Source organism: Oncorhynchus kisutch, linkage group LG9 (genome assembly GCF_002021735.2).
Source record: "Oncorhynchus kisutch isolate 150728-3 linkage group LG9, Okis_V2, whole genome shotgun sequence".
NCBI classification, from domain to species: domain Eukaryota; kingdom Metazoa; phylum Chordata; class Actinopteri; order Salmoniformes; family Salmonidae; genus Oncorhynchus; species Oncorhynchus kisutch.
The window spans coordinates 31267254-31292731 of record NC_034182.2 but is presented as its reverse complement, the minus strand read 5'-3'; the positions used below and the strand labels follow the sequence as shown (position 1 = coordinate 31292731).

Genomic DNA, 25478 nt, shown 5'->3' with positions numbered 1-25478 from the left:
CTACTACTGCTGGTGCTACTACTACTACTACTACTACTACTACTACGGGTGCTTCTACTACTTGTGCATCTACTACTGCTGCTACTACTACTACTGCTGGTGCTACTAGTACTACTACTGCTGGTGCTTCTACGGCTGCTGCTACTACTACTACTACTACTACTACTACTACTGGTGCTTCTGCTACTACTACTACTACTACTACTACTACTACTACTACTACTACTACTACTACTACTACTACTACTACTACTGGTGGTACTACTACTACTAGTCCTGGCGCTTCTACTGATGCTGCTTCTACTACTACTACTACTACTACTGCTGCTGCTCCTTCTACTACTACTACTACTACTACTACTACTACTACTACTACTACTACTCCTACCACTACTGGTGCTTCTACTACTGCCTCTACTTCTACCAGTACTACTACTGCTGCTGCTGGTGCTACTATTACTGCTGGTGCTGCTGCTACTACTACTCCTACTACTTCTACTACTACTGGTACTACTACTATTACTACTACTGCTATTACTACTACTACTATTGCTGGTGCTTCTACTACTGGTGTGCTGGTGCTACTACTACTACTGGTACTACTACTACTACTACTACTACTACTACTACTACTACTACTACTGGGGCTTCTACTACTGCTGCTACTACTACTACTGTTACTACTGGTGCTTCTACTACTGCTGCTGCTGCTACTACTCCTGCTACTACTGGTGCTTCTGCTGCTGCTGCTGCTGCTACTACTACTACTGCTACTACTACTGCTGGTGCTTCTGCTGCTACTACTACTACTACTACTACTGGTGGTACTACTACTACTAGTCCTGGCGCTTCTACTGATGCTGCTTCTACTACTACTACTACTGCTACTACTGGTGCTTCTACTACTACTGCTGCTGCTGCTGCTGCTACTACTCCTGCTACTACTGGTGCTTCTACTGCTGCTGCTACTGCTGCTGCTACTACTGGTGCTACTACTACTACTACTACTGCTGGTGCTTCTACTACTACTACTACTACTACTGCTGCTGCTGCTGCTGCTTCTACTACTACTACTGCTACTTCTGCTGCTGCTACTACTGGTGCTACTACTGCTACTACTGGTGCTTCTACTATGGCTACTACTACTCGTGCTTCTACTACTACTGCTGCTTCTACTACTGCTGCTACTACTACTGCTGGTGCTTCTACTACTACTACTACTACTACTACTACTACTACTACTACTACTACTACTACTACTACTGCTTCTACTACTGCTACTACTGCTACTACTGCTGCTGCTTCTACTACTGCTACTACTACTACTACTACTACTACTACTACTACTACTTCTGGTGCTTCTACTACTACTACTACTACTACTACTTGTGCTTCTACTACTGATACTACTGCTGGTGCTTCTACTACTACTACTACTACTGGTGCTTCTACTACTTCTACTACTACTGGTGCTTCTACTACTTCTACTACTACTGGTGCTTCTACTACTGCTACTGCTACTACTACTGCTGGTGCTTCTACTACTGCTACTACTACTACTATTGCTACTGCTACTACTGGTGCTTCTACTGCTACTACTGGTGCTTCTACTGCTACTCCTACTACTACTTCTGGTGCTACTCCTACTACTACTACTACTACTACTTCTGGTGCTACTACTTCTGGTGCTACTACTACTACTACTACTACTACTACTACTACTACTTCTGGTGCTACTACTACTACTTCTGGTGCTACTACTACTACAACTGGTGCTTTTACTACTACTACTACTGGTGCTTTTACTACTACTACTACTGGTGCTTTTACTACTACTACTACTGGTACTTTTACTACTACTACTACTGGTACTTTTACTACTACTACTACTGGTACTTCTACTACTACTACTACTACTCCTGGTACTGGTACTACTACTTCTACTCCTGGTTCTACTGCTGCTACTACTACTACTACTACTACTACTACTACTGCTACTTCTTCTTCTGGTTCTACTACTACTCCTGGTGCTTCTACAACTACTACCGGTGCTACTAGTGCTGCTGCTAACAGTACTACTATTACTCTTACTACTAATACTACTACACAGGAGGCTGTTGAGGGGAGGATGCTTCATAATAATAATAATGACTGGAAAGACGAATAGAGTTGCATCAGACACCTGAAACTCTTGTGTTTTTATGTATTTGTTACCATTCCACTCCAGCCCTTACCACAAGCTCGTCCTCCCCAAATATTTGGGCCTCCTGAGTGGCGCAGCAGTCTAAGGCACTGCATCTCAGTGCTAGAGGCATCACTACAATCCCGGGCTGTATCACAACTGGCCGCGATTGGGTGTCCCATAAGGCGGCACACAATTGGCCCAGCATCATCTGGGTAAGGGGAGGGTTTGACCGGGGTAGGCTGTCATTGTAAATAAGAATTTGTTCTTAACTGACTTGCCTAGTCAGTAGTCCTGTGTACTACTGCTACTACTCCTACTGTTTATGAAAATGTGTGAATCACGTACTGTAATATTTTCTCTCACAATGTCTGACATGACATGTATGGTAGAACAAGGCCATTATTGGAGACAGTATCCTTAAAAACAGTGGGAACCGGCCGAGTGACCCATCCGTGAATGCCAGCCAGTCACCACCTCATCATCCCTTCAACTCATAACTGATGAGGCTGGTCTTTCCCCCTTGACCTGCCTTGCTCACAGCTGATTGACAGCTCTTGGCAGACAAGGTTTATGGGGGTCAGGACCCTCCTCTGTCACCTCAAATTGGAGTGGCACACGATTAGGACCCCGACCTTGGCTGTCAGAGGAGGCGCCGCGTTTAATCCTTGCGTGACCCCCCCCCCCCCCTCCCCGGCCAATCAAAGCATCTCTAGCTGTGATGTTGTGGCTGCTGGCTCCAGTCCTCGAGGTATTCTTCCATTTCCTTGTTTTCAGCTGATATCAGCAACACATTCAGACCTTTTTTTGAAAACCAGTGTTCTACGTTTCCTGTTTGAGCCTTCTTTGCTTCTTCAGAACCCTTGATCGATCCGTTAGGACTACAATCATGCTCTTCGGTGTACTGGATCCAGTGAACCCCAGTAGTCATAGTGGGTTACGCCTTAAATCCTCCCCACTGGGAGCTAAACCTCCACTGTGGTCCCCAGCCCCCTGCGGCAACCATGATTCCACACTGTCACACACACACACACACACAGCAGGTGTGCTGGCTCTATTTGCATTAGCCTGTGTAACCACGTATGTATCTGAACTCCCGCGGAGCAGGGGGTAAAAAAGGATACCATAAGCCATTGAGTGCAGCGAATGTATGTATGAACGGTATAGCTTTCACTATAGCCAGCGTATACATATTTCTCTACGTGACAGATTCGGGCTTTGCTCGGGATTACGGGGTAAATCTCATAATTAGCATGAAAGACCAGCTAGAGAGAGGGGAATGTGAATGGACAGGGTGGACCTGACCACTAATATCACTCCCCTCTCTGTTCCCCATGCTTATAGCTTATCAGGGTCTGCTCGGGGAATGTTTCTGTATTACTTGAGCGGTTCAGAGATGTGTACCACATAAGCCGCCGTGTGACAGTTCAATTTTGAATAGGGCTGTTGATAACCGAACGGAAGGGAGAACCTTTAGAGGGGACTTGTTTTTAATGCGAGCACGTGTCCGCATGATTACATTTTCGGGTTCATCACCGCACACCATCGACCTTGTTTTTGAGATGACATATGCACGACATCTTTACAAGGGGGCAATAGACTACACTGAGATTTAATGTTTCAGATCGTATGAATGAATACACTCGGCCTCCAAGTAAAAAAAAAAAAATATGTTTTGTCTCACGTGATCAATCAATCAAAACCAAGAACCCTGCAACAGTAAGTCCCCAATTGTTAGGGCTGCATGTGAAGTTAACCTCTTGTTTGGTCAGCCCTTGTAACCTATTGAATAAGTCAGCCTCGGCGAATAGGTTTTGACAGCCCCTCAGCTTGAAACGATGTTTGTTTGCTGCCACCGTACATCCAACCCTCCAACCTCGTGGTGATGTTTACTCTGTCAACAAACCGTCTGGCATTATGCATTTCTCCTCCCGGTCTCCCTGCTACAAATGTTTCACTTCAGCTTTTATTTATTTGACGTATTACTTCAAGTAGTGTAATCTCTACTGCGGCAGTCCTCTGAACAGAGTCCTGTTCGTTTTTTTTCCCTCTGACTGTATTAGTCATCGTCGTCATTACATAAGGGCCCCCTCGCGGACTGGCAAACACCAGCTGAAGGACAATAAGTCAACCTCAAAAAGGTCCGTCCAACTCTAATCTCCCTGTACGGAAATCCATTTAGATCACCTTGATATGAATAAACTTGGTATTAGTTTTTAATATCGATTCCAGTCCCACTTTGAGACCGCCATTACAGTGGACGGTAATTAGAAATCATTTGAGCCTGGTTATTTGACGTGTGTTGCATGAGAGTGTAGACTATAGACTTGTATGCAACATCATGCTTCAGGCCACCTACTATTTCTCTCAGCATTGTCTCGGTGTTGCCAAAGTGGCATTACCTTTGCTCTTATTTCCCTCTGGTCAAAAGAGCATGGATCACTCGGGGACTACTAATATGGCTGCCCCAGACTTTCATCACTTAATACACATGCAGAGAACTCAATCTCCCTAGAAGAGTAGCTGTCTGCAGGTAAAGTGGTGGATGGTAAAGTGGTGGATGGTAAAGTGGTCTCTGGTGCTACATTATGAAGAGGTCTTCATTGTGTTAAATGTCAGTCCAATGGGTGTAGGGATGGGCGGTAGTGTGTATGGAAGTGTATCTGGTCAGTCCTTTATTTGCTTGCAACAGGCAGGGCCTGGAACTGAGCTCTCCAACCCTGTTCCTGGAGAGCTACCGTCTTGTAGGTACTCCTTCCAACCATAATATAGCGCACCTGATTCTATTGAGCTGGTTGGAGTGAATTTACAGGAGGGTAGCTCTCCATGAACAGGGCAGAAGAGCCCTGGCCTAGAGGAATCTGCAATATGTCACTTTTTGGGCGACCTGCCAAATTAACATAGAAATGTGTGTTAGAGCTGTCATTCTCATTGAAAGCAAGTGTAAGTATCAGTAGATCTGTTCTATGCACGCTATTTCTATGCTTCCCAATTAGTTTCATTTTTGCTCTTTTACTTTTGGTTTTGTACACCATCTTCAAACAGCTGAAAATACAATTTTTGGATATGGCAAAAATATGGTAAACAAATTCTCTACACTATAATTGCTTGTTGTATCACACAAATTGGAATTAGGTGAAATATTATATTTTGAGCAACCAGAAAGTGGTGGAGCGATTTCTGCATAGTGCATTTTTATCATTATAAATATTGACCTCCATCACATTTCTGCTGTCTGCCGGTACAAATACTTAAATTTCCAACTTGAAGAAATTGGACTCGCTTAGATTTATACATATTTATAAGTTGCATGTTTTGGCTATATCAAAGTTTGGACGATCCAGAGTAGACCCCAAGGTATAAATTAGGCGTGTAAAATCGCAAATGAATTATGCAAATCGAAGATCAATTGAGTTTTTCCTTGTTTTCCTGTGAAGAAATATCAGGGAAACAGTTTCCCGAGCCCTTTTCATATCCAAGATGAGTTTAGAAGGAGTAAGCAGGGGTTCTCGATCCCCTCCAGCAGGTAACAAGCCTGTTTTATATACATGGACAGGTGGATGATTTAAGATAGGCGCAACATGGCGGTGTGGTGTTGAATTCTGGTTCGAGCCGTGCCCAGCTATGATAGCTACCGTTAAAAATGCAGCTCGCGATTTTGAAGTCTTCTGTATCACACAGGAAACGCCTGACATCTGTTTCAAGCACACTCCAGCCTTTTCAATTCCTTCCCCCCCAACACCCTCCTCCCAAAATCATGGTTTGGAGTCACACGCCTGCTATTCATAGATGAAATACTTTGACGAGCTTAACCGCTTGCATTTGAAACTTCTCTCTTCTCCAATTCACCCGACGTTTGTTTGGCCAATTTCTGTTTTCCTAAGCATATGGTTTACATAATCATACATACTTCCCTACATGATCCAGGCCACAACACACCCTGGATTCACACTCGCATCAACGTGTTGTGACTCTTCATTTTAAGAGAGCGCCTGAGAGCGTCTACTGCTCTCTGGAAAACAGTTTGACAACCATTTATTATCATTGTCTCATCACGATTACGGATCGGTGCAGGACCTAAACAATCTGAAGAAGTTAACTTTTTTGATAGAAAATAAATATTGCTTCCATAAAATGTTCACCATTTATGGAAGGTATTAACTAAAGTTCTATCACTTGTACAACTGTTGCTTGTTTGCAGCTTCTTTGGCTGAAGCATGAAGCTGGGTGTTTTGGCTCCCTGTGCAGGATTATGGTTTTGGAACTGGTTTAATGACTACAGGGAGAGGGAAAGGGAGGAGAGGAGGATGGATGGATTGGCTAAAATGGAAGGGAAAAAGAAAGGAGAGGTGTTTTGTTTGCTCGGGAAACGTTCCAGCCTCTTCTTTTCATGCTTGAAGGTCAGGATAAATAATCGATAAGCATAAACAGAGCTGCCTGTCCCCCACTCTCTATTGTGGATGCACCTCAGTCCCCATTGGCAATTAATGTTCAAGTAGCCTGGAAACCCCTTAGCATTGTTCCTCCTGAATGAGAGGAAATCCAATGCAGGGTGAGGTTTGCTCTGCACGGGACATGACATTGATAAATAAGGATATAGGCAAGTTTAGAGCAGCAGTGGCAGAATTGTCTTAGTCTCTTTATTCATTTTGTTAACATCAGAATGGATGTAAGGGAGAGCACTTGACTTGCTACCCTTTTGCCCTATGGGTGGCATAGGTCAAGTTTACAAAGACATCTGGATGTCTTTATTCGAGTCATAAAGAGTCTAAATAAGTGTGTGCATACACAAACACACACACATAGATTCATTGGCAGAAGGATGACATACCACTTCTATTTGAATTGTTTGTCCCAGGGTTAGTGTCATGTAGGCTTAGTCTCAGATGTTTTGTATAAGTAATACATCTGCTTCATCTGCTGTCCTCAGATTATCCACTTGTCCCTGATGGGAGCCACTGCAGACCGTTCTGAATCGTCTGTCAGAAAGCAAGAGAAAACCAACTCCAATGGAAAACCATTTAGTGAAGAAAAAAAACAAGCCAGACAGATGAGAGAAAGAAAGAAAGAGAGGAGGAAAAACTAAATGTGAAATCCCCCCCCCCCCTTTCAAAGAGCTGTGTCACTATCAATAGTGACACCTTGAACAATTCTGTCAGTGATATTGAAATCACTCAGTCAGCAACCCCTGGTTGTGACATTCCCAGGAGACACCAGGCAGTTCCCTGCTGGCGGCCACACTGTAAAAAGAACATTCATACTGGCTTGATGGAACTAATTTCATCTGGTCTTTTAACCCCCCCCCCCCCCTTCTCTCTTTCTCTCCCTTTTTGCTCTCTCACTCTCTGCTGCCTTGCTTTCCTCCCTATCTTCTGTCACATTCTTGCCTTCTGCCTCTCGCTGTCTGTTCTATACCCCTCCTGTCATCCCTCTCTCTTACTCTCTCTGTTTCACACTCTCTCTCTATCCCTCCTCCTTCTCATTGGGATTGTCTTACCTTTCGCTTTGCAGTCACGTTTCATCTGTGCATGATTCATTCTGCTCAATAAGCTCCAAATAAGCAGATTTGTCCTTCCCTCTCTTCTCTCCCTCTCTCTCTTTTTTTATCCTCCCTAAGAAGGCTATTGTGATTCAAGGAGGAAACCCTTCAGAGCAAATATTCTTTGGGCATTTCATGTATAAACATGCTCGACTTTCCATCACGGTGAGGAGAAGGAATAGAAACAGTAAAAAGCTTTCTGTAACACCCCTGATTCAATATGTAACGTCCAACAAACCTTTTAGATGTGTCCGTTTTTAGCGATTCGGTCAAGTTAACGTCACATCCACTAAAGTGTAATAAATAGATTAGTGCTCCAATGTGAGCCGCAAATTAGTTTCTCCCATATTTCAGAAGGGCTTGTCAGTCTGGCTAATTTGTTGGTATTTCGTTGCCAAAATGTCTGGGGGTAGCTGAAAAGGAGTCAGCCGCCCCTTTAGCATTTAGACTGAAATAAATAAATAAATATGCTCTATTAATATATACATACTTTAACTTGCTTTGAACCCCCCTCGCTTTCCCACGAGATTAAGGGTCAGGACATGCAATCGGAGTTGAATTAAAGCGAGCAACCCCGACTCATGCAGAGAGAAAAACACACTTGAAAAAAGAGCATTAGCATTTCCATATTTGCATAACATTGCTATATAATACGTGTGTTTTGAGAGAGAGAGAGAGAGAGAGACTCTCCCTGGAGTTGTGCTGTATGTATTTAAGAATGAGAGAGCAGGTTCGTTTACAGTAGTAGGGCTGATATGTAACACGGTTGGTAGACATTTTGAATGTTTCCTCCATCCTTTATCCCACTGGTTGTCAATTAGAAGACAAACCCATTAGGAATGTTGACAATACAATAAAGCAGCAGTAAAAACTGCCTCACTAAGCAATGGCAAATAACTTCAATTATCCCCCCTCCCCTCTTCTGTCAGGCAGCCATATTTATTACCTCAGATGATGTACAGTACACTGCACTGCGAACATGCATATGAAACGGATTGAGAAGGGCTTTTGATTAAAATTGATTTTTGCTCCCCTTGGGAAGCGAGAAGTCAAAAATGGTTACTTGCACATTTACAAAACAGATTTATTCTGTTGACATTGAAGGGCTAGTTTGATAGGTAATTACGTCTCCTTTAACCAAAATAAGGTGTCAGGTAACGGTGTTGCACAATGAAGTTAATAAATAGTCTGGAGTTATGTTATATTTATTGTCTTCAGCTGTCGTCATAGGGAGGAGAGAAGATGGTTTTCCTTTAACCTAGCGGCACTGAATCTCATACCGATGTTTCTAGCTGGTGGTTTGTGAAGGGAAGCCATAGCAGGGACTTAATCAGAGAAACCATCAACTGTTGGGCTAAAAAGGATTGGATACAATGTCTAAAAATATGCACATAAAACTACAACTACATGATCTTTGTCTATATAATGCTGTATCTATGGGTAAGGGAAAACGAAGGCCTCGTCCGTTAGTCGGCATGTATGAGGGTGTTGCTTTATAGCGTGTGTCTGAGTGTGTGCAAGCATATTGCCACTGGAAGCAGAGGACGGGCCGAGCAGTTGGTTTTTGTATCCCTCTCTCACACGCAGGTTCTTGTGATTAATGAGTTATCCCGACATCGTGGTCCGTGAAGGCGAGAGGCCATTCATCTGTGTGTCACTCAGGGCTGACACCTCCTCCCGGACCGGCTGCCAACCCCTCACCAAGGGATATCCCAGATGTTCCAAGGTTTCGGTGCGCCATACGGGGCCACCGTCCCCAAATCACCACTCTGACATTGCGCCAGTGACATTTTGCCACGCTTTAAGTTTTGAAGCAAAGTTAACACATTTTTGTACTGGATGCGTCTGACAGACTTTAAAAAAATACAGTTTATCGTTGGGGCATTTTAATGTTTTATTTAGTTTGAAATCAAATGCTGTCATGGCTATCGTGATGCAACTATGTTGAGGTTGCATGCAACGTGGTCTCCATTGCTTCTGATCAAGGCTGGTGCCTGTGATCACACGTATGGCTTGACAGGAGAATACATGAATTTCCTTTGACTCCTGCTTCACAGGGGGAGAGAGCCAGGGATATACCTGGTTAACTTCAATACTTTCATGTGGCCTCAACTTATTAATTATATTCATCATATTTCTGTAGTGGAAAAGTAACTGTCCAAAGTAACTCTGTTAACTCGTACCAAAAAATGTTGACTCGTCTTATACTCATATTTGTGGCCAAAGTATTAAATTAAGAAAAAAAAACACTTCAAAAACCCAACCTCGTATCTCAAACAGTGCTTAAAAATGCTTGTTATTTCCTCATAGAACATGATGTCAGGTTTGCTCTTTGTCTGAGCTGGCCAATCAGCGTCAACTCGCATGCATATTTTTTTATGACTGTATACCCCTACACTATTGTTTTATTCGGGTACACCCACACCATTAAAACACAGAAAAGCTGTTTTTAACATGCTTAAATACCATTTCCTGGAAGGAAAACTATTTTACTCATATTGTAATTAAGTAAATCAAATCCAAGTAAAAATTTGATTGGTCACATACACATATTGAGCAGATGTTATTGCGGGTGTAATGAAATGCTTGTGTTCCTAGCTCCAACAGTACAGTAGTATCTTAACATTTCACAACAATACACACATCTAAAAGAATGGAATTAAGAAATACATAAATATTACAAATAGAAATGTTGGTGTTGACTAAAATAAGGTAGCGGTGCTATATAAAGGGCGTAACGGGGGGGGGGGGGGGGGGTAATGCAAATAGTGGGTACCCATTTGATTAGCTGTTCAGAAGTCACAATTTTTAGGGCCTTCCTCTGACACCGCCTTGTATAGAGGTCCTGGATGGCTGGAAGCTTGGCCCCGAAGCTTAGTTGCCATACCAGGCAGTGATGCAACCCGTTAGGATGCTCTCTATTGTGCAGCTGTAAAATCTTTTGAGGGTCTGAGGACCCATGCCAAATCTTTTCAGTCTCCTGAGGGGGAATAGACATTGTCGTGTCCTCTTCACGACTGTCTTGGTGTGCTTGGACCATGTTAGTTTGTTGGTGATGTGGACGCCAAGGAACTTGAAGTTCTCAACCTGCTCCACTACAGCCCAGTCGATGAGAATGGGGGCGGACTCGGTCCTCCTTTTCTTGTAGACCACAATCATCTCCATTGTCTTGATCACATTGAGGGAGAGGTTGTTGTCCTAGAATCACACGGTCAGGTCTGACCACCTCCCTATAGGCTGTCTCATCGTTGTCGATCAGGCCTACTACTGTTGTATCATCAGCGAACTAATGATGGTGTTGGAGTCGTGCCTGGCCATGCAGTCATGAGTGAACAGGGTGTACAGGAGGGGGCTGAGCACATTCCCCTGAGGGGCCCCCATGTTGAGGATCAGCGTGTCGGATATGTTGTTACCTACCCTTACCACCTGTTGGTGGCCTGTCAGGAAGTCCAGGATCCAGTTGCAGAGGGAGGTGTTTAGTCCCTTAGCTTAGTGATGAGCTTTGAGGGCACTATGGTGTTGAACACTGAGCTGTAGTCAATGAATAGCATTCTCACAAAGGTGTTCCTTTTGTCCAGGTGGAAAAGGGCAGTGTGGAGTGCAATATAAATTGCATCATCTGTGGATCTGTTGGTGCGGTATGCAAATTGGAGTGGGTCTAGGTTTTCTGTGATAATGGTGTGAGCCATGACCAGCCTTTCAAAGAATGTCATGGCTATAGACATGAGTGCTAAGGGTCAGTGGTCATTTAGGCAGGTTGCCTTTGTGTTCTTGGGCACCTTTTGTGTTCTTGAACCGATGGTTCATCGGAGGGCATAGCGGGATTTCTTAAAAGCTTCCTGGTTGGAGTCCTGCTCCTTGAAAACGGCAGCTCTACCCTTTAGCTCAGTGCGAATGTTGCCTATAATGCATGGCTTCTGGTTAGGGTATGTATGTACAGTCACTGTGGGGACGATGTCCTCAATGCACTTATTGATAAAGCCAGTGACTGATGTTGGTGTATTCCTCAATGTCATCGGAAGAATCCCGGAACAGTTTCCAGTCTGTGATAGCAAAGCAGTCCTGTAGTTTAACATCTGCTTCATCTGACCACTTTTTTGTAGACTGAGTCACATGTGATCCTGCTTTAATTTTTGCGTGAAAGCTGTAATCAGGAGGATTGAATTATGGTCAGATTTGCCAAATAGAGGACGAGGGAGAGCTTTGTATGCGTCTCTGTGTGTGGAGGAAAGGATGGCTAGAATTCCCCCCACCCCTCTGGTTGTGCATTTATCATGCTGATTGAAATTAGGTAGAACTGAATTAGAACTGAATTATGTTTCCCTGCATTACAGTCCCCTGGATGAGGGTTTTGCTTATGGCGGTATACAGCTCATTGAGAACGATTTTAGTGTCGGCATCAGTCTGTAGTGGTATGTTGACAACTACGAAAAATATAGATAAACTCTCTAGCTAGAAAGTGTGGTCTACAGTTTATAATGAGATACTCTACCTCAGGCGAGCAAAACCTCGAGACTTCCTTAGATATTGTGCACCAGTTGTTGTTCACATATCTGCATAGGGTCCTGTCTGTGTTTTACCGAAGGCTGGTGTTTTGTCCTGCTGTTGGAGTATCTTACCCGCCAGTAAGAGACGGTAGCAGCAACAATAATTTTTTTATGAACAACGTGAAAAAACTATTAATATAGAGCCGATAAGACGGCAGCCCTCCCCTCCGTCGCCATCGTAAGGAATGGCGCCGAAGTATGTTGTATAGTAAAGCAGTATGTTAAAAAATATTAATGTGACTACTGTTCCATTATTAAAGTGGCCAGTGATTCCAAGTCTATGTATACAGGGCAGCAGCCACTAAGATGCAGGCTTGCGTAACCCGGTGGAAGCCGGCTAGTGATGGCCTTGAGATAGAAGCTGTTTTCAGTCTCACGGCCCCAGCTTTGATGCACCTGTACTGACCTCGCCTTCTAGATGATACCCGGGTGAACAGGCAGTGGCTCGGGGGGTTGATTTCCATGCTGTTCTATTTGAACTTCTTGTGACATCGGGTGCTGTAGGTGTCCTGGAGGGCAGGTAGTTTGCCCCCGGTGATGCGTTTGGCAGACCGCACCACCCTCTGGATAACTCTGCGGTTGCTGTACCAGGTGGTGAAACAGCCAACAGGATGCTTTCAACTCGGTCTTATGTAGCAAAGTTTTAATTCTTTATTTTTAATTTTTTACATTGGATAAAAGTTAAGACAAAATTGTATATCATACACTACAGTTGAGGAACAACGGGAAAGTAATTTTGCTTTGAAAGTTGATGAACTTGTAAACTCACTTTTAAGAAAATGGCCTTTAAATGTTTTGGTACTACTATTGGAGAGCCCTTCTGAATGTACTAACAGTAGCAGTCACACACCCAAGCGAACTTGCTAGTTACCCTCCAGACATCTAAGTGAGAGAGAACAGCTCACTGAACATTACTCACCCTAGCAGAGCTGGTTAGGCTGTTTTGTTATCCAGAGCGTTGGTGACCACAACTGTGCTGTCATTTTTTGAGTGTTTCGAATTACAGAGCGCACAGCGGACACTCTGGCCGATGAATTTACTGACATTGGCCATATTCAACGGGGGTTGATCATTCGTAAATGCATCAGTTATTCTGCCCTCTCTGGCACACTCAGACGAGAGTGCTCGGAAATCGGAGTAGATGGCCAGACTGAATTTACAAATGCACCCAAAATGGTTACTTGCATAGTGGAGCTAGCTAGGTAAACAATTAACCATAATCACAACTTGTGACGTTACTACCCTGCATGAATCTGCAGGTAGCTAACCAACCAGGAAACAGACCCAGTGTCTCAAGCTTAATGATGATCTTGGAGGGTACTATGGTGTTGAACTATAGTCAATGAACAGCATTCTTACATAGGTATTCCTCTTGTTCAGATGGAATCTATTGGGGCGATAAGCAAATTGAAGTGGGTCTAGGGTGTCAGGTAAGGTGGAGGTGATATGATCCTTAACTAACCTCTCAAAGCAATTTATGATGACAGAAGTGAGGGCTATGGGGCGATAGTCATTTAGTTCAGTTACCTTTGCTTTCCTGGATATAGGAACAATGGTGGACATCTTGAAACAAGTTGGGATAGGGAGAGATTGAATTTGTCCGTAAACACTCCAGCCAGCTGGTCTGCACATGCTCTGAGGACGCGACTAGTGATGCCGTCTGGGCCGGCAGCCTTGCGAGGGTTAACATGCTTAAATATCTTACTCACATCGAACATGGAGAAGGAGAGCCCACAGTCTTTGGTAGCGGACCATGTCGGTGGCCCTGTGTTATCTTTAAGGCGGACGAAAAAGGTGTTTAGCTTGTCCGGATGCAAGACATTGGTGTCCGCGACGTGGCTGGTTTCCCCTTTGTAGTCCGTGATTGCCTGATACATACGTTTCGTGTGAGCCGTTGAATTTTGACTCCACTTTTGTCTCTGCACTGACGTTTTGCCTGTTTGATTATCTTACGGAGGGACTACTCTGTTTGTATTTGGCCATATTCCCACTTTGCAATGGTTAAATGTGGTGGTTCGTGCTTTCAGTTTTGCACGAATGCTGCCATCTATCCACAATTTCTGGTTTGGGTAGGTTTAAATAGACACGATGGGAACAACATCCCCAATACACTTCCTGATGAACTGTCACTGTGTCCATGTAAATGTCAATTTTATTCTCTGAGGCTACCCGGAACATATCCCAGTTTATGTGATCAAAACAATCCTGAAGCAGGGATTCCAATTGGTCAGCATTGAATAGACCTTAGCACGGGTGCTTACTGTTTTGAGTTTCTGCCTATAGGAAGGGATATGGCAAAATGGTGTCGTGCTCAGATTTGCCAAAGGGAGGGCGGGGGAAGGCCTTGTAGGCCTTTTGAAAAGTTGAGTAGCAGTGGTCCAATGTTTTCCCAGCACGAGTACTACAGTCAATGTGTTTGAAGAGCGTTTTCCTCAAATTTGAACAATTTGCTTTTTTAAAATCCCCAGCAACGATAAATACGACTTCTCTTGGGAGGTAATACGGTCAGCATTTGATTGCGAGGTATTCTAGGTCGGGTGAATAAAAGGACTTGAGTTTCTGTATGTTATCACAATCACACCATGAGTAGTTAATCATGAAACATACACCCTCACTTTTCTTCTTCCCGGAAAGTTCTTTATTCCTGTCTGCGCGATGTACTGAGAATCCAGCTGGCTGTATGGACTGGGACAGTAAATCCCGAGAAAGCTATGTTACAATCCCTGATGTCTCTGGAAGGAGATCCTCGCCCTGAGCTCCTCTACTTTATTATCCAGAGACTGAACATTAGCAAGTAATATACTCGGAAGCGGTGGATGGTGTGCGCACCTCCTGAGTCGGACTAGAAATCTACTCCGAATACCTCTTCTCCGCCGGCGGTGTTTTGCAGTGGTGTAAAGTACTTAAATAAAAATACTTTAAAGTACTAAGTCGTTTTTTGGGTATCTGTACTTTACTATTTATATTTTTGACGACTTTTACTTCACTACATTCCTTAAGAAAATATTGTACTTTTACTCCATACATTTTCCTTGACACCCAAAATGACTTGTTATATTTTTAATGGTTAGCAGGACAGGGGAATAGTCAAATTCACACACGTATCAACCAAACATCCCCGGTAACCCTACTGCCTCGGATTTGGCGGACTCACTAAACACACATGCTTTGTTTGTAAATGATGTCTGAATGGTGGAGTGTGCCTGTGGTTTTCCGTAAATTAAAGAAATGGTGCCATCTGGTTTGCTTAATATAAGGAATTTGAAATGATTTATACTTTTACTTTTGATACTTAAGTATATTTTAAACCAAATACTTGTAGACTTCTACTCAAGTAGAAAACAACAAAACACTGCAAAGTTACTTAGGAGCTAGAAGCAGAGCTGCCATATCTGTCCGCGCCATCTTCCAGTATAGGGAGTGTAGGTCATATGTCATAGAAATCTGGAAACACTGGACAGTTACTTTGATACAGTGATAAGCCACTTGATAATCATTATTTGGTTACTCTCATCGAACAGGAGCATGTTGATATAATTAGCATGTCCCCAGCTTGCTTTTGTGCACTTGCAAGCATTGTGGTGGTGGCACTGTAACCACCCAGCAAATGTATGCTTTTATCTCAATTTTCCTACTTTCCCCTGAATAAAAAATGAATAAAAATCCTAATCGAATTCAGCCGAGGCATTGGGTTATAAATGAGGTTTGCGCCAGGCATCATAACGTTATATTGATTTCTGTGTACTGAGACCTTGTCCAACTCCCATCAGCATTGCGCCAGAATCAAATGTGAATATATAAGCTGATATAGGGAAATTGGTTTGTAATGTGTTGATGCTTCAGAGACCCTGCCCTCTGCAAAAGCAACAGAGAAAAAAAAGATTCCTGCGCACGCCTTTGCAGAGTGATGTTTTTAATGACTGGAATTGGAATGATAACAGCGCTCCTCTCCTGGTATGATACAAATTAATAGGGTTACCTCTTTTTCCAGAACGCTTGTTTAATTTTGCAGACCATGTGACACTCCTGTCTCTCCGAGTTGAGTTTTGAGGCATTTTTGGTCTGAAGTCTGAAAAATGTATTTCTTTATTGTCCCGGTGTCCTCATGGCATTTATGCAGACAGGTCATGGTGGCATTATCTCCCTGGCGCTATCACCATGACGACGCTGGACGACTGAATGAGAGTAAGCATGAGATGTGTTTGTGTTCAGTCTATTCCCAGTGTGAGACCTTTTAACATGTCACTAGACCTGTCTCTGTTCTGGGCCCCTAATTAGGATGTGTCTACACTGACAGGCCCCCCGAAACACAACCTCCATCCTTTTCCGGCTTCTGATACAAAAACCTTCATTTTCATATGTCAGAGCCTGGGGCGAAACATTCCAAATGCTCCATAATATCTCAGTATCTCAATATGAATACTTTAAAGTCAAGGAAAACCGGCCAGTAGAAGGCAATCATCTGTCAGCTGTGCAGTGGGCGTTATGGTACTGAGTACTTTCCTGTGGGCGACCTCTTGACGTTGGGCGTCCCTCGCAATCAGATGGCTTAGCTCTGGCTGTCACATCCGCGAGACAGGATGACGACCAGTGTAATTCGCGCGGGACGACTCGCAGAACTGTCAACAGCAATTACCGTAGTCAAGACGTGGACCAAAGAAGTTTCACGTGATCCAGTAATGGCGATGACTCAGAGAGCTGTGATGATACACAACAGTACAGTGTCAGGGTATCGAATGAGTATTGATCAATTAGGGATAGCTGAGGCAGAGTACTCTGACAGAGTCAAAAGCATGTGCTATATTAGGTTTGGAGTGAAGTAAAGTTGGCAAGTAACCAGTGTACTAATGTCAAATATTTTTTTCTTACGTGAAGTCTAGTCCGTCGGATTTGGCGAATGCCTTTATAGGTTTCTCGAATGATTGCCTCACCTAGTTCACCAACTACTTCTCTGATAGAGCTCAGTGTGTCAAATCGGAGGGCCTGTTCTCCGGCCTCTGGCAGTCTCTATGGGGGCGCCACAGGGTTCAATTCTTGGACCGACTCTTTTCTGTATACATCAATGATGTCACTCTTGCTGCTGGTGAGTCTCTGGTCCACCTCTATGCAGATGACACCATTCTGTATACTTCTGGCCCTTCTTTGGACATTATGTTAACTAACCTCCAGACGAGCTTCAATGCCATACAACTCTCCTTCCGTGGCCTCCATCTGCTCTTAAATACAAGTAAAACTAAATGCATGCTCTTCAACCGATCGCTGGCTGCACCTGCCCGCCCGTCCAACATCACTACTCTGGACGGTTCTGACTTAGAATATGTGGACAACTACAAATACCTAGGTGTCTGGTTAGACTGTAAACTCTCCTTCCAGACTCACATCAAACATCTCCAATCCAAAGTTAAATCTAGAATTGGCTTCCTATTTCGCAAAACAAAGCATCCTTCACTCATGCTGCCAAACATACCCTTGTAAAACTGACCATCCTACCGATCCTTGACTTCGGCGATGTCATTTACAAAATAGCCTCCAACACCCTACTCAATAAATTGGATGCAGTCTATCACAGTGCCATCCGTTTTATCACATATACTACCCACCACTGCGACCTGTACGCTCTCGTTGGCTGGCCCTCGCTTCATACTCGTCGCCAAACCCACTGGCTCCAGGTCATCTACAAGACCCTGCTAGGTAAAGTCCCCCCTTATCTCAGCTCGTTGGTCACCGTAGCAGCACCCACCTGTAGCACGCGCTCCAGCAGGTATATCTCTCTGGTCACCCCCAAAACCAATTCGTCCTTTGGCCGCCTCTCCTTCCAGTTCTCTGCTGCCAATGACTGGAACAAACTACAAAAATCTCTGAAACTGGAAACACTTATCTCCCTCATCTCCTTATTTATTTATTTTGCTCCTTTGCACCCTATTATTTCTATCTCTACTTTGCACATTCTTCCACTGCAAATCTACATATTCCAGTGTTTTACTTGCTATATTGTATTTACTTCGCCACCATGGCAACCTTTTGTTGCCTTTACCTCCCTTATCTCACCTCATTTACACACATTGTATTTAGACTTATTCTTCTACTTTATTATTGACTGTATGTTTGTTTTTACTCCATGTGTAACTCTGTGTCGTTGTATGTGTCGAACTGCTTTGCTTTATCTTGGCCAGGGCGCAATTGTAAATGAGAACTTGTTCTCAACTTGCCTACCTGGTTAAATAAAGGTGAAGTAAAAAAAATATATTTAAAAAAAATTGTGACCATTTGACGTTTGATCAGAGAAAACGACAGCTGTCCTTACCCTTTTTATCTGGGTGCATTGGCATCTTTTAAATTATAGCACTGCTCTGTGATCTCAACACAGCCTTGCCAAAGAAAAATAACCAGTCGTGAGAAATGTCTTCAGCTTTGGTGGTGCAGAACTGCAGAGCTTGCTGAATTTTCTCTCTCTCTCTCACTCTCACTCACTCACTCACTCACTCACTCACTCACTCACTCACTCACTCACTCACTTCTAAAGTTTAACTTGGGTCATTTTAATGGGGGCCAACATTACCTGCAGTGGCAGCTGCACCTTGTGTGCTCCTGAGACCAGTCCCAAGGCAACAAGCCATTCCACCCCTAGTGTTCCACATCAATTAGGATGTGGTGCGGCAGGGTAGCCTAGGGGTTAGAGCGTTGGGCTAGTAACTGAAAGGTTGCAAGTTCGAATCCTCGAGCTGACAAGGTACATACATATCTGTTGTTCTGCCCCTGAACAAGGCGGTTAACCCACTGTTCTTGGGCCGTCATTAAAAATACGAATTTTTTTCTTGCCTAGTTAAATAAAGGTAAAAAAAAATGGACTTGGTCCACCATATAATGCACATACAGACTGGCCTTTTTTCACATTTTGTTGCGTTACAAAGTTGGATTAAAATAGATATTTTGTCAACAATCTACACAATACTCCTAATGTCAAAGTAAAATAAAAAAATGTTTCAATGTGAATAAAAAATAACACTAATATACCTGTAAGTACTCACCCCCCTGAGTCAATACATGTTAGAAACACCTTTGGTAGCGATGAGAGCTGGAATCTTCTTGGATATGGTTTATCTAGTTTTTAGATTTCTAGGTTGGTGGTTTGTGTGGTTCCCAATTGGAGGCAGCTGGTAATCGTTGCCTCTAATTGGGGATCATATTTAGGTAGTCTTTTTCCCCACCTGTGTTTGTGGGATATTGTTTGTGTTAGTGTGTTTGGGCACTACAACTTCACGTTCTTTGTAAGTTTTGTTGTTTTGTTTCTAGTTTCACTTTGTATTAAAAAGAAGTGGAACTCGATGCACGCTGCGCCTTGGTCCGCTCATGGAGGCGATGGAGAAGTTGGGAGAGAGGAGAGAGATGTTGTGCAAGTGTGTTCTGCTCAACATTCGACCAGAGAATCCGGTTAGCAGTCTGGTGAAAACTGTGCCGGCTCCACACAACTGGACTCCAGTGCGCCTCCCTAGTCCTGTACGTCCTGTGCCTCCTCCCAGCACTCGCCCTGAAGTGCGTGTCACCAGTCCGGAGCTTCCGGCGACGGTCCCACGCTCCGGAACCTCAGCCGATTTTTCCCACTGTCCGGAACCTTCGGCCGACGGCACACTGCGCCTTGGTCCGCTCATTTTGAAGGACGTGACAGATTTTGAACAAATCACTAGTATAGACTCTAAAGTTGTGATGATGGAAATGTAAAACAAATTAAATAAACAATATTTTCCTGCTAAATAAAATACAGTGGTTTAGAGCAACAAGGGTGGGGCATGGAGGTAGGCTGCAAAAAGGACTAGCAGTTCTTAGCAGTTCTTCTGGAGAAAGATCAACATATTTTCATTCTATGGCAGAAGTCTGGACCTCTCCTGGCTTATTGTGTTACCTGCAGTCGAAATACCCTCTCGCTAGGGGTGGTGGAGGCTTGAGCACAGAGGTGGCTTGTTGCAATGTTTGAGAGGGGCAGAGTAGCTCTCTTCACCCACCACCACATCACAGGATCTTCAGCCATGGGGATGGGAGGCAGGCCTTTGTAGAGCTCCACCTCTAGGTCAACACGCTCGCTGAGGGTAAGGGACGAGCTCAACTCCCTATCCTCTGAGAACAGCTCCTCCAAGGCACTGCTTGTTTTGTACAATGGAGGGACTGTCTTCTATTTCCTCTCTTTCTCCTTCAGACGACTCCTCCTCCTCCTGTTGCTGGTGCTCTGTTTCTGTCTTCTCCGGCTCCTCTGACAGCCCTGGTGTTGCTCCTGTCACATTGGCCTCAACAGTTGCCTTCCTCAGCCTGTGCCAGGTGGCGTCACTCACCGTCCTCCCTTTAAATATGGGGTCTATTGCTGTGGCCTCATGCAGGAAGGCTTGAATGTCTTCATCCTGATAGCGCTCGGAGAGGTTCTCCCACACCTCTTTGATGGTTGCCACAAACGTATCTTCATGCTTCACAGTGAAGAGCTCTTCCAGTTTTTTGAGGTTGGGTTTGATCTGTCCACAGGTGGCATTATTTTCACATGATACACACAGTGTGGATGTATAGAGGATTCTCATGAGCTGGACTCCTCAGCCTTATGGAAGTCCTCGTCCTTCAGACAGTCCAAGTTGTCCTTGGTCATTGTTTTTCGCAGTCTTGGGAGCCAAGGCTGCTGCTTGGATGGCTGTTCCATGAATCTCTCTATCATTAGAGTGAGTTCCATCTGGTCTTGACATCAAGGATGAGTGAGGGTTGCGGAAGGCCTGAAACAACAACATACAACATACATTTAATTACCGCACACTTGAATATTGAATATTACATTGTTAAATGTGGGAATTTCAAAATAATACTTTAATAGGTTGAACTGGCTTCTTACCAAGGAGCTGCTGCTTTTCCTTCAAGACTGTTTTGGACATCGAGGATCTCTTGAACCACACGACCACTGCTCTGATTCTGGCTGCCCATTTATCAATGGAAGTCATTTTGACGATTTTCTGCGCTGCCAGATACAATGTGTGTGCAAAGCATCCTATTTTTAGGATGTGTAGCCTCTTGATGGCAACACCCATTTTGCCAGCATTATCAACAGTCACTCCTACAATCTTCTCTGCCACTACTTTGCCAGTTTGCAATTTGTACAGTGCCCTGGTGTGGGTGACCTTCTGTTTTACACTGCCCTGGTGTGGAGGACCATCTGTTTTATACTGCCCTGGTGTGGAGGACCTTGTGTTTTACACTGCCCTGGTGTGGAGGACCTTGTGTTTTACACTGCCCTGGTGTGGAGGACCTTCTGTTTTACACTGCCCTGGTGTAACGGACCTTCTGTTTTACACTGCCCTGGTGTAACGGACCTTCTGTTTTACACTGCCCTGGTGTGGAGGACCTTCTGTTTTACACTGCCCAGGTGTGGAGGACCTTCTGTTTTACACTGCCCAGGTGTGGAGGACCTTGTGTTTTACACTGCCCTGGTGTGGAGGACCTTGTGTTTTACACTGTCCTGGTGTGGAGGACCTTGTGTTTTACACTTCCCTGGTGTAAAGGACCTTCTGTTTTACACTGCCCTGGTGTGGAGGACCTTGTGTTTTACACTGCCCTGGTGTGGAGGACCTTGTGTTTTACACTGCCCTGGTGTGGAGGACCTTGTGTTTTACACTGCCCTGGTGTGGAGGACCTTGTGTTTTACACTGCCCTGGTGTGGAGGACCTTCTGTTTTACACTGCCCTGGTGTGGAGGACCTTCTGTTTTACACTGCCCTGGTTTAAAGGGCCTTCTGTTTTACACTGCCCTGGTGTGGAGGACCTTGTGTTTTACACTGCCTTGGTGTGGAGGACCTTGTGTTTTACACTGCCCTGGTGTGGAGGACCTTGTGTTTAACACTGCCCTGGTGTGGAGGACCTTCTGTTTTACACTGCCCTGGTGTGGAGGACCTTCTGTTTTACACTGCCCTGGTGTGGAGGACCTTCTGTTTTACACTGCCCTGGTGTGGAGGACCTTCTGTTTTACACTGCCCTGGTGTGGAGGACCTTCTGTTTTACACTGCCCTGGTGTGGAGGACCTTCTGTTTTACACTGCCCTGGTGTGGAGGACCTTCTGTTTTACACTGCCCTGGTGTAGCGGACCTTCTGTTTTACACTGCCCTGGTGTGGAGGACCTTCTGTTTTACACTGCCCTGGTGTAACGGACCTCCTGTTTTACACTGCCCTGGTGTGGAGGACCTTGTGTTTTACACTGCCCTGGTGTGGAGGGCCTTCTGTTTTACACTGCCCTGGTGTAACGGGCCTTCTGTTTTACACTGCCCTGGTGTAACGGGCCTTCTGTTTTACACTGCCCTGGTGTGGAGGGCCTTCTGTTTTACACTGCCCTGTGTGGAGGGCCTTCTGTTTTACACTGCCCTGGTGTAAAGGACCTTCTGTTTTACACTGCCCTGGTGTGGAGGGCCTTCTGTTTTACACTGCCCTGTGTGGAGGGCCTTCTGTTTTACACTGCCCTGGTGTGGAGGGCCTTCTGTTTTACACTGCCCTGGTGTGGAGGGCCTTCTGTTTTACACTGCCCTGGTGTGGAGGGCCTTCTGTTTTACACTGCCCTGGTGTAACGGACCTTCTGTTTTACACTGCCCTGGTGTGGAGGACCTTCTGTATCATTATTGTGTATTGTGGAGTGATGGGACTAACAGACAACCCTTTTATACTACCATATCCTAAACATGAATACAACTCAATATATACTGACAGACTGTTATCTAAAGCCCTTTGCAACTCCACTGTTGCAAAGGGGTGTAGGTCTTGAACTATGAAGTTGGTCACGACTAGGTGGCACTCATTCACCCTCTCCTCAGTCATCCTCCCACTAGCTGCCAGCGTGAAGGGTCTTTGGCCTTGTCTTTGGCTTGGAGTGGGTTGGTTCATTGTAGCGGCAACTTTAACAGAAAAGTTTCAAAATCTTAAAATGGGTGATTGTTTAGCTATGGGTACGTTCATAATTCAATCAGCTGACTAATGGTTCATTTTGATCAGGAACCCATGTTCTCATAATTGAGTTAACTCCGTGTGTGGGCTCTAGGCTGCTAGCATACATACCTAACATAGATCGGGTAACGAGAGAGAAACTACAAGCTAGGGAGTCGAAAACTGCATTTCTCTGCCTGTATATGATGCACTTTCCATAGATGTTTGAACAGATTGCTCGTGTTTCCGACCCTTACAAGCAAAATGTCTTGTTGCACTTGTGGCAACGAGCATTGTCAGCATCGACTCTGGTGAGGTGTAACCACACATTTGAATGTTTAGTTCTCTCCGCCGTCATCCCTAATTAAGAGCAGGGTCTTTTTCGTGTGTGTGTGTGCATGCGTGCGACACAGGCTCCACCGGAGGGATCTCTCTTCTGGATTGGAAATAGCCAAAATGCATCATAGACAAATGTCTTCATCTTATTGCAAATTGGAAACGGTTGATGAGATGAAAATGTGCAAGATAATGTTTATGTAGCAATAATAAATAGGAAATGTATTTTCTTAATTTCTCCAGTGCCCGAAAGCAGAAACGATAACGTCCGAGCTTATCGATACTACGGTCTTTCATAATTTAGCCCCGGGGCCCGTTTAATACCGGGTTTCAATACCCATCCCTAGTATGCAGGAGGGGCCTTCAAACAAAAATAGTAGCGAAGAAATACACACAATGTCAAAATCCCCTGGTATTTTAGTCCTTTTCAAGACGTCCGCTATCTGACAACGACGTGCCTATGACTCAGACCCCTAGATACACAAAGATATGCTGCCAGTGTGGCTAATAAAGTATGAAATTAACAAAAAGACATCTTCAAAAATGTCCCTATCTCCTTGATGTCAAAGATGGAAGAACTATTACAGAGTAACAAGATTTTAAAAGACGGCCGATCCTCTGAGGGACTACACGGAGAGATGAGCAATGAATTGAGAATCTGTGCCGAGATGGTGGTTCTCAAGGGTAATTACATTACAAATAGACAACTCACTTTGATATCAGATAAAACTCTCCAGGGAGAGTCATCGTTTTGTGCTATAGGGGATATAGATAGTATCTATCACTGTATATCGGGGAACCAAATCAAAATGCAATTGCATCTTAGAATGCGTTAACGCATAGCTCTCATGCCACAGGCCGTAATAATTATATTTTTTGCATTCTTGAAAAGTATGACCAAAATCAGTTTTATTGAAGGGACACTTGATCTTATCAAAAGGGACAGTTATTCAATAAAATATAATTACATCAATATTATATTAATATAATTCAGTATTTAATTATTTCCCAATCGCATTCTTTTTCAGGTCCCTTGACAATGCTTTCAGTTTTGTCTCCTATGGCCGGCCGACCCTCGGCTTCATCATCAACCCAAAGTTTGATCTCATCAGACGCGTGACCATGCCAGGAAACACTGGTGTCTAGCTTTTCCCGTCAGGCCCCTATCTCCCCATCTCATCACGGCATCCAATCACCAAAGGGGGCTTTTAAAGAGAGTGTTTGTGCAGGAGCGAAGGCTCGACCCTCATCAGACCAGCCTTTGCTGTTCATCAAAACCGGGTGATTTTTTTCGAGGCCCGTTTTAGCCCCACAGCTCTAATAGCAACAGAGAATTGGACTGGGATCAATGACTCACTTCTCACCGTCATTTACTTCATCAACACAGGGAAGTTTGCCAATGTCACTCGCAGAGCGCGAGAAAGACTGGGATATGGAGAGCACTGCAGAGAGAGAAGGGTGTGTGCATTGCAATTACCCTCCACTGCATTGCTTCATCAACTTGGACTCTCTGTCGCTCAGATGTCCTTCCTTCTTGAGGTCGCGGTCCTCGCTGCAGTCAGAGTGACTAGGGGGAAACCCTTTTAGCATTAACGTAAGGAATCCCATGCATACAATGCAAACAAACCATGTGGTCTCCTGTGTCCCCCAGCTTGTTAGAAGATCAGCTTTATAAGCATAGACTTGTTTGTTTAATGCTTTATCATTATTAGGACTAGAAACCACTCATCCGGCACGCCCGCGCACACACACACACGCACTTACTACACATTCTGTCGAAATATAAGAGTGTTGTAATTATAGTGAGCGCATGGCTTTGTGTAGCTGTCAGAACTGTAATGGCTGGAGAGACTGTCGGCTATCGAGAGCCGCATCTCAACGAGTGTCCCCGCTGCTGCGGCGAAGGACTTTGAGATGGAACGGGTGCGAGAAGGGAGGTTATC

The 25478-nt window shown here is 44.4% G+C and overlaps 1 protein-coding gene across 1 annotated transcript in view; it reads left to right on the top strand.

The window, feature by feature from the left end:
* LOC116375231 (cell wall protein DAN4-like) overlaps positions 1-25478 on the top strand; it is a gene marked incomplete at its 5' end in the record, with an annotated part of 104843 nt that overhangs the window by 2246 nt on the left and 77119 nt on the right. Inside the window, one exon of the mRNA XM_031831375.1 lies at positions 1-48. This exon is cut by the window's left edge and continues 78 nt beyond it. Within this exon, the coding sequence (XP_031687235.1) occupies positions 1-48 (48 nt within the window). The remainder of the gene's footprint in view (positions 49-25478) is intronic.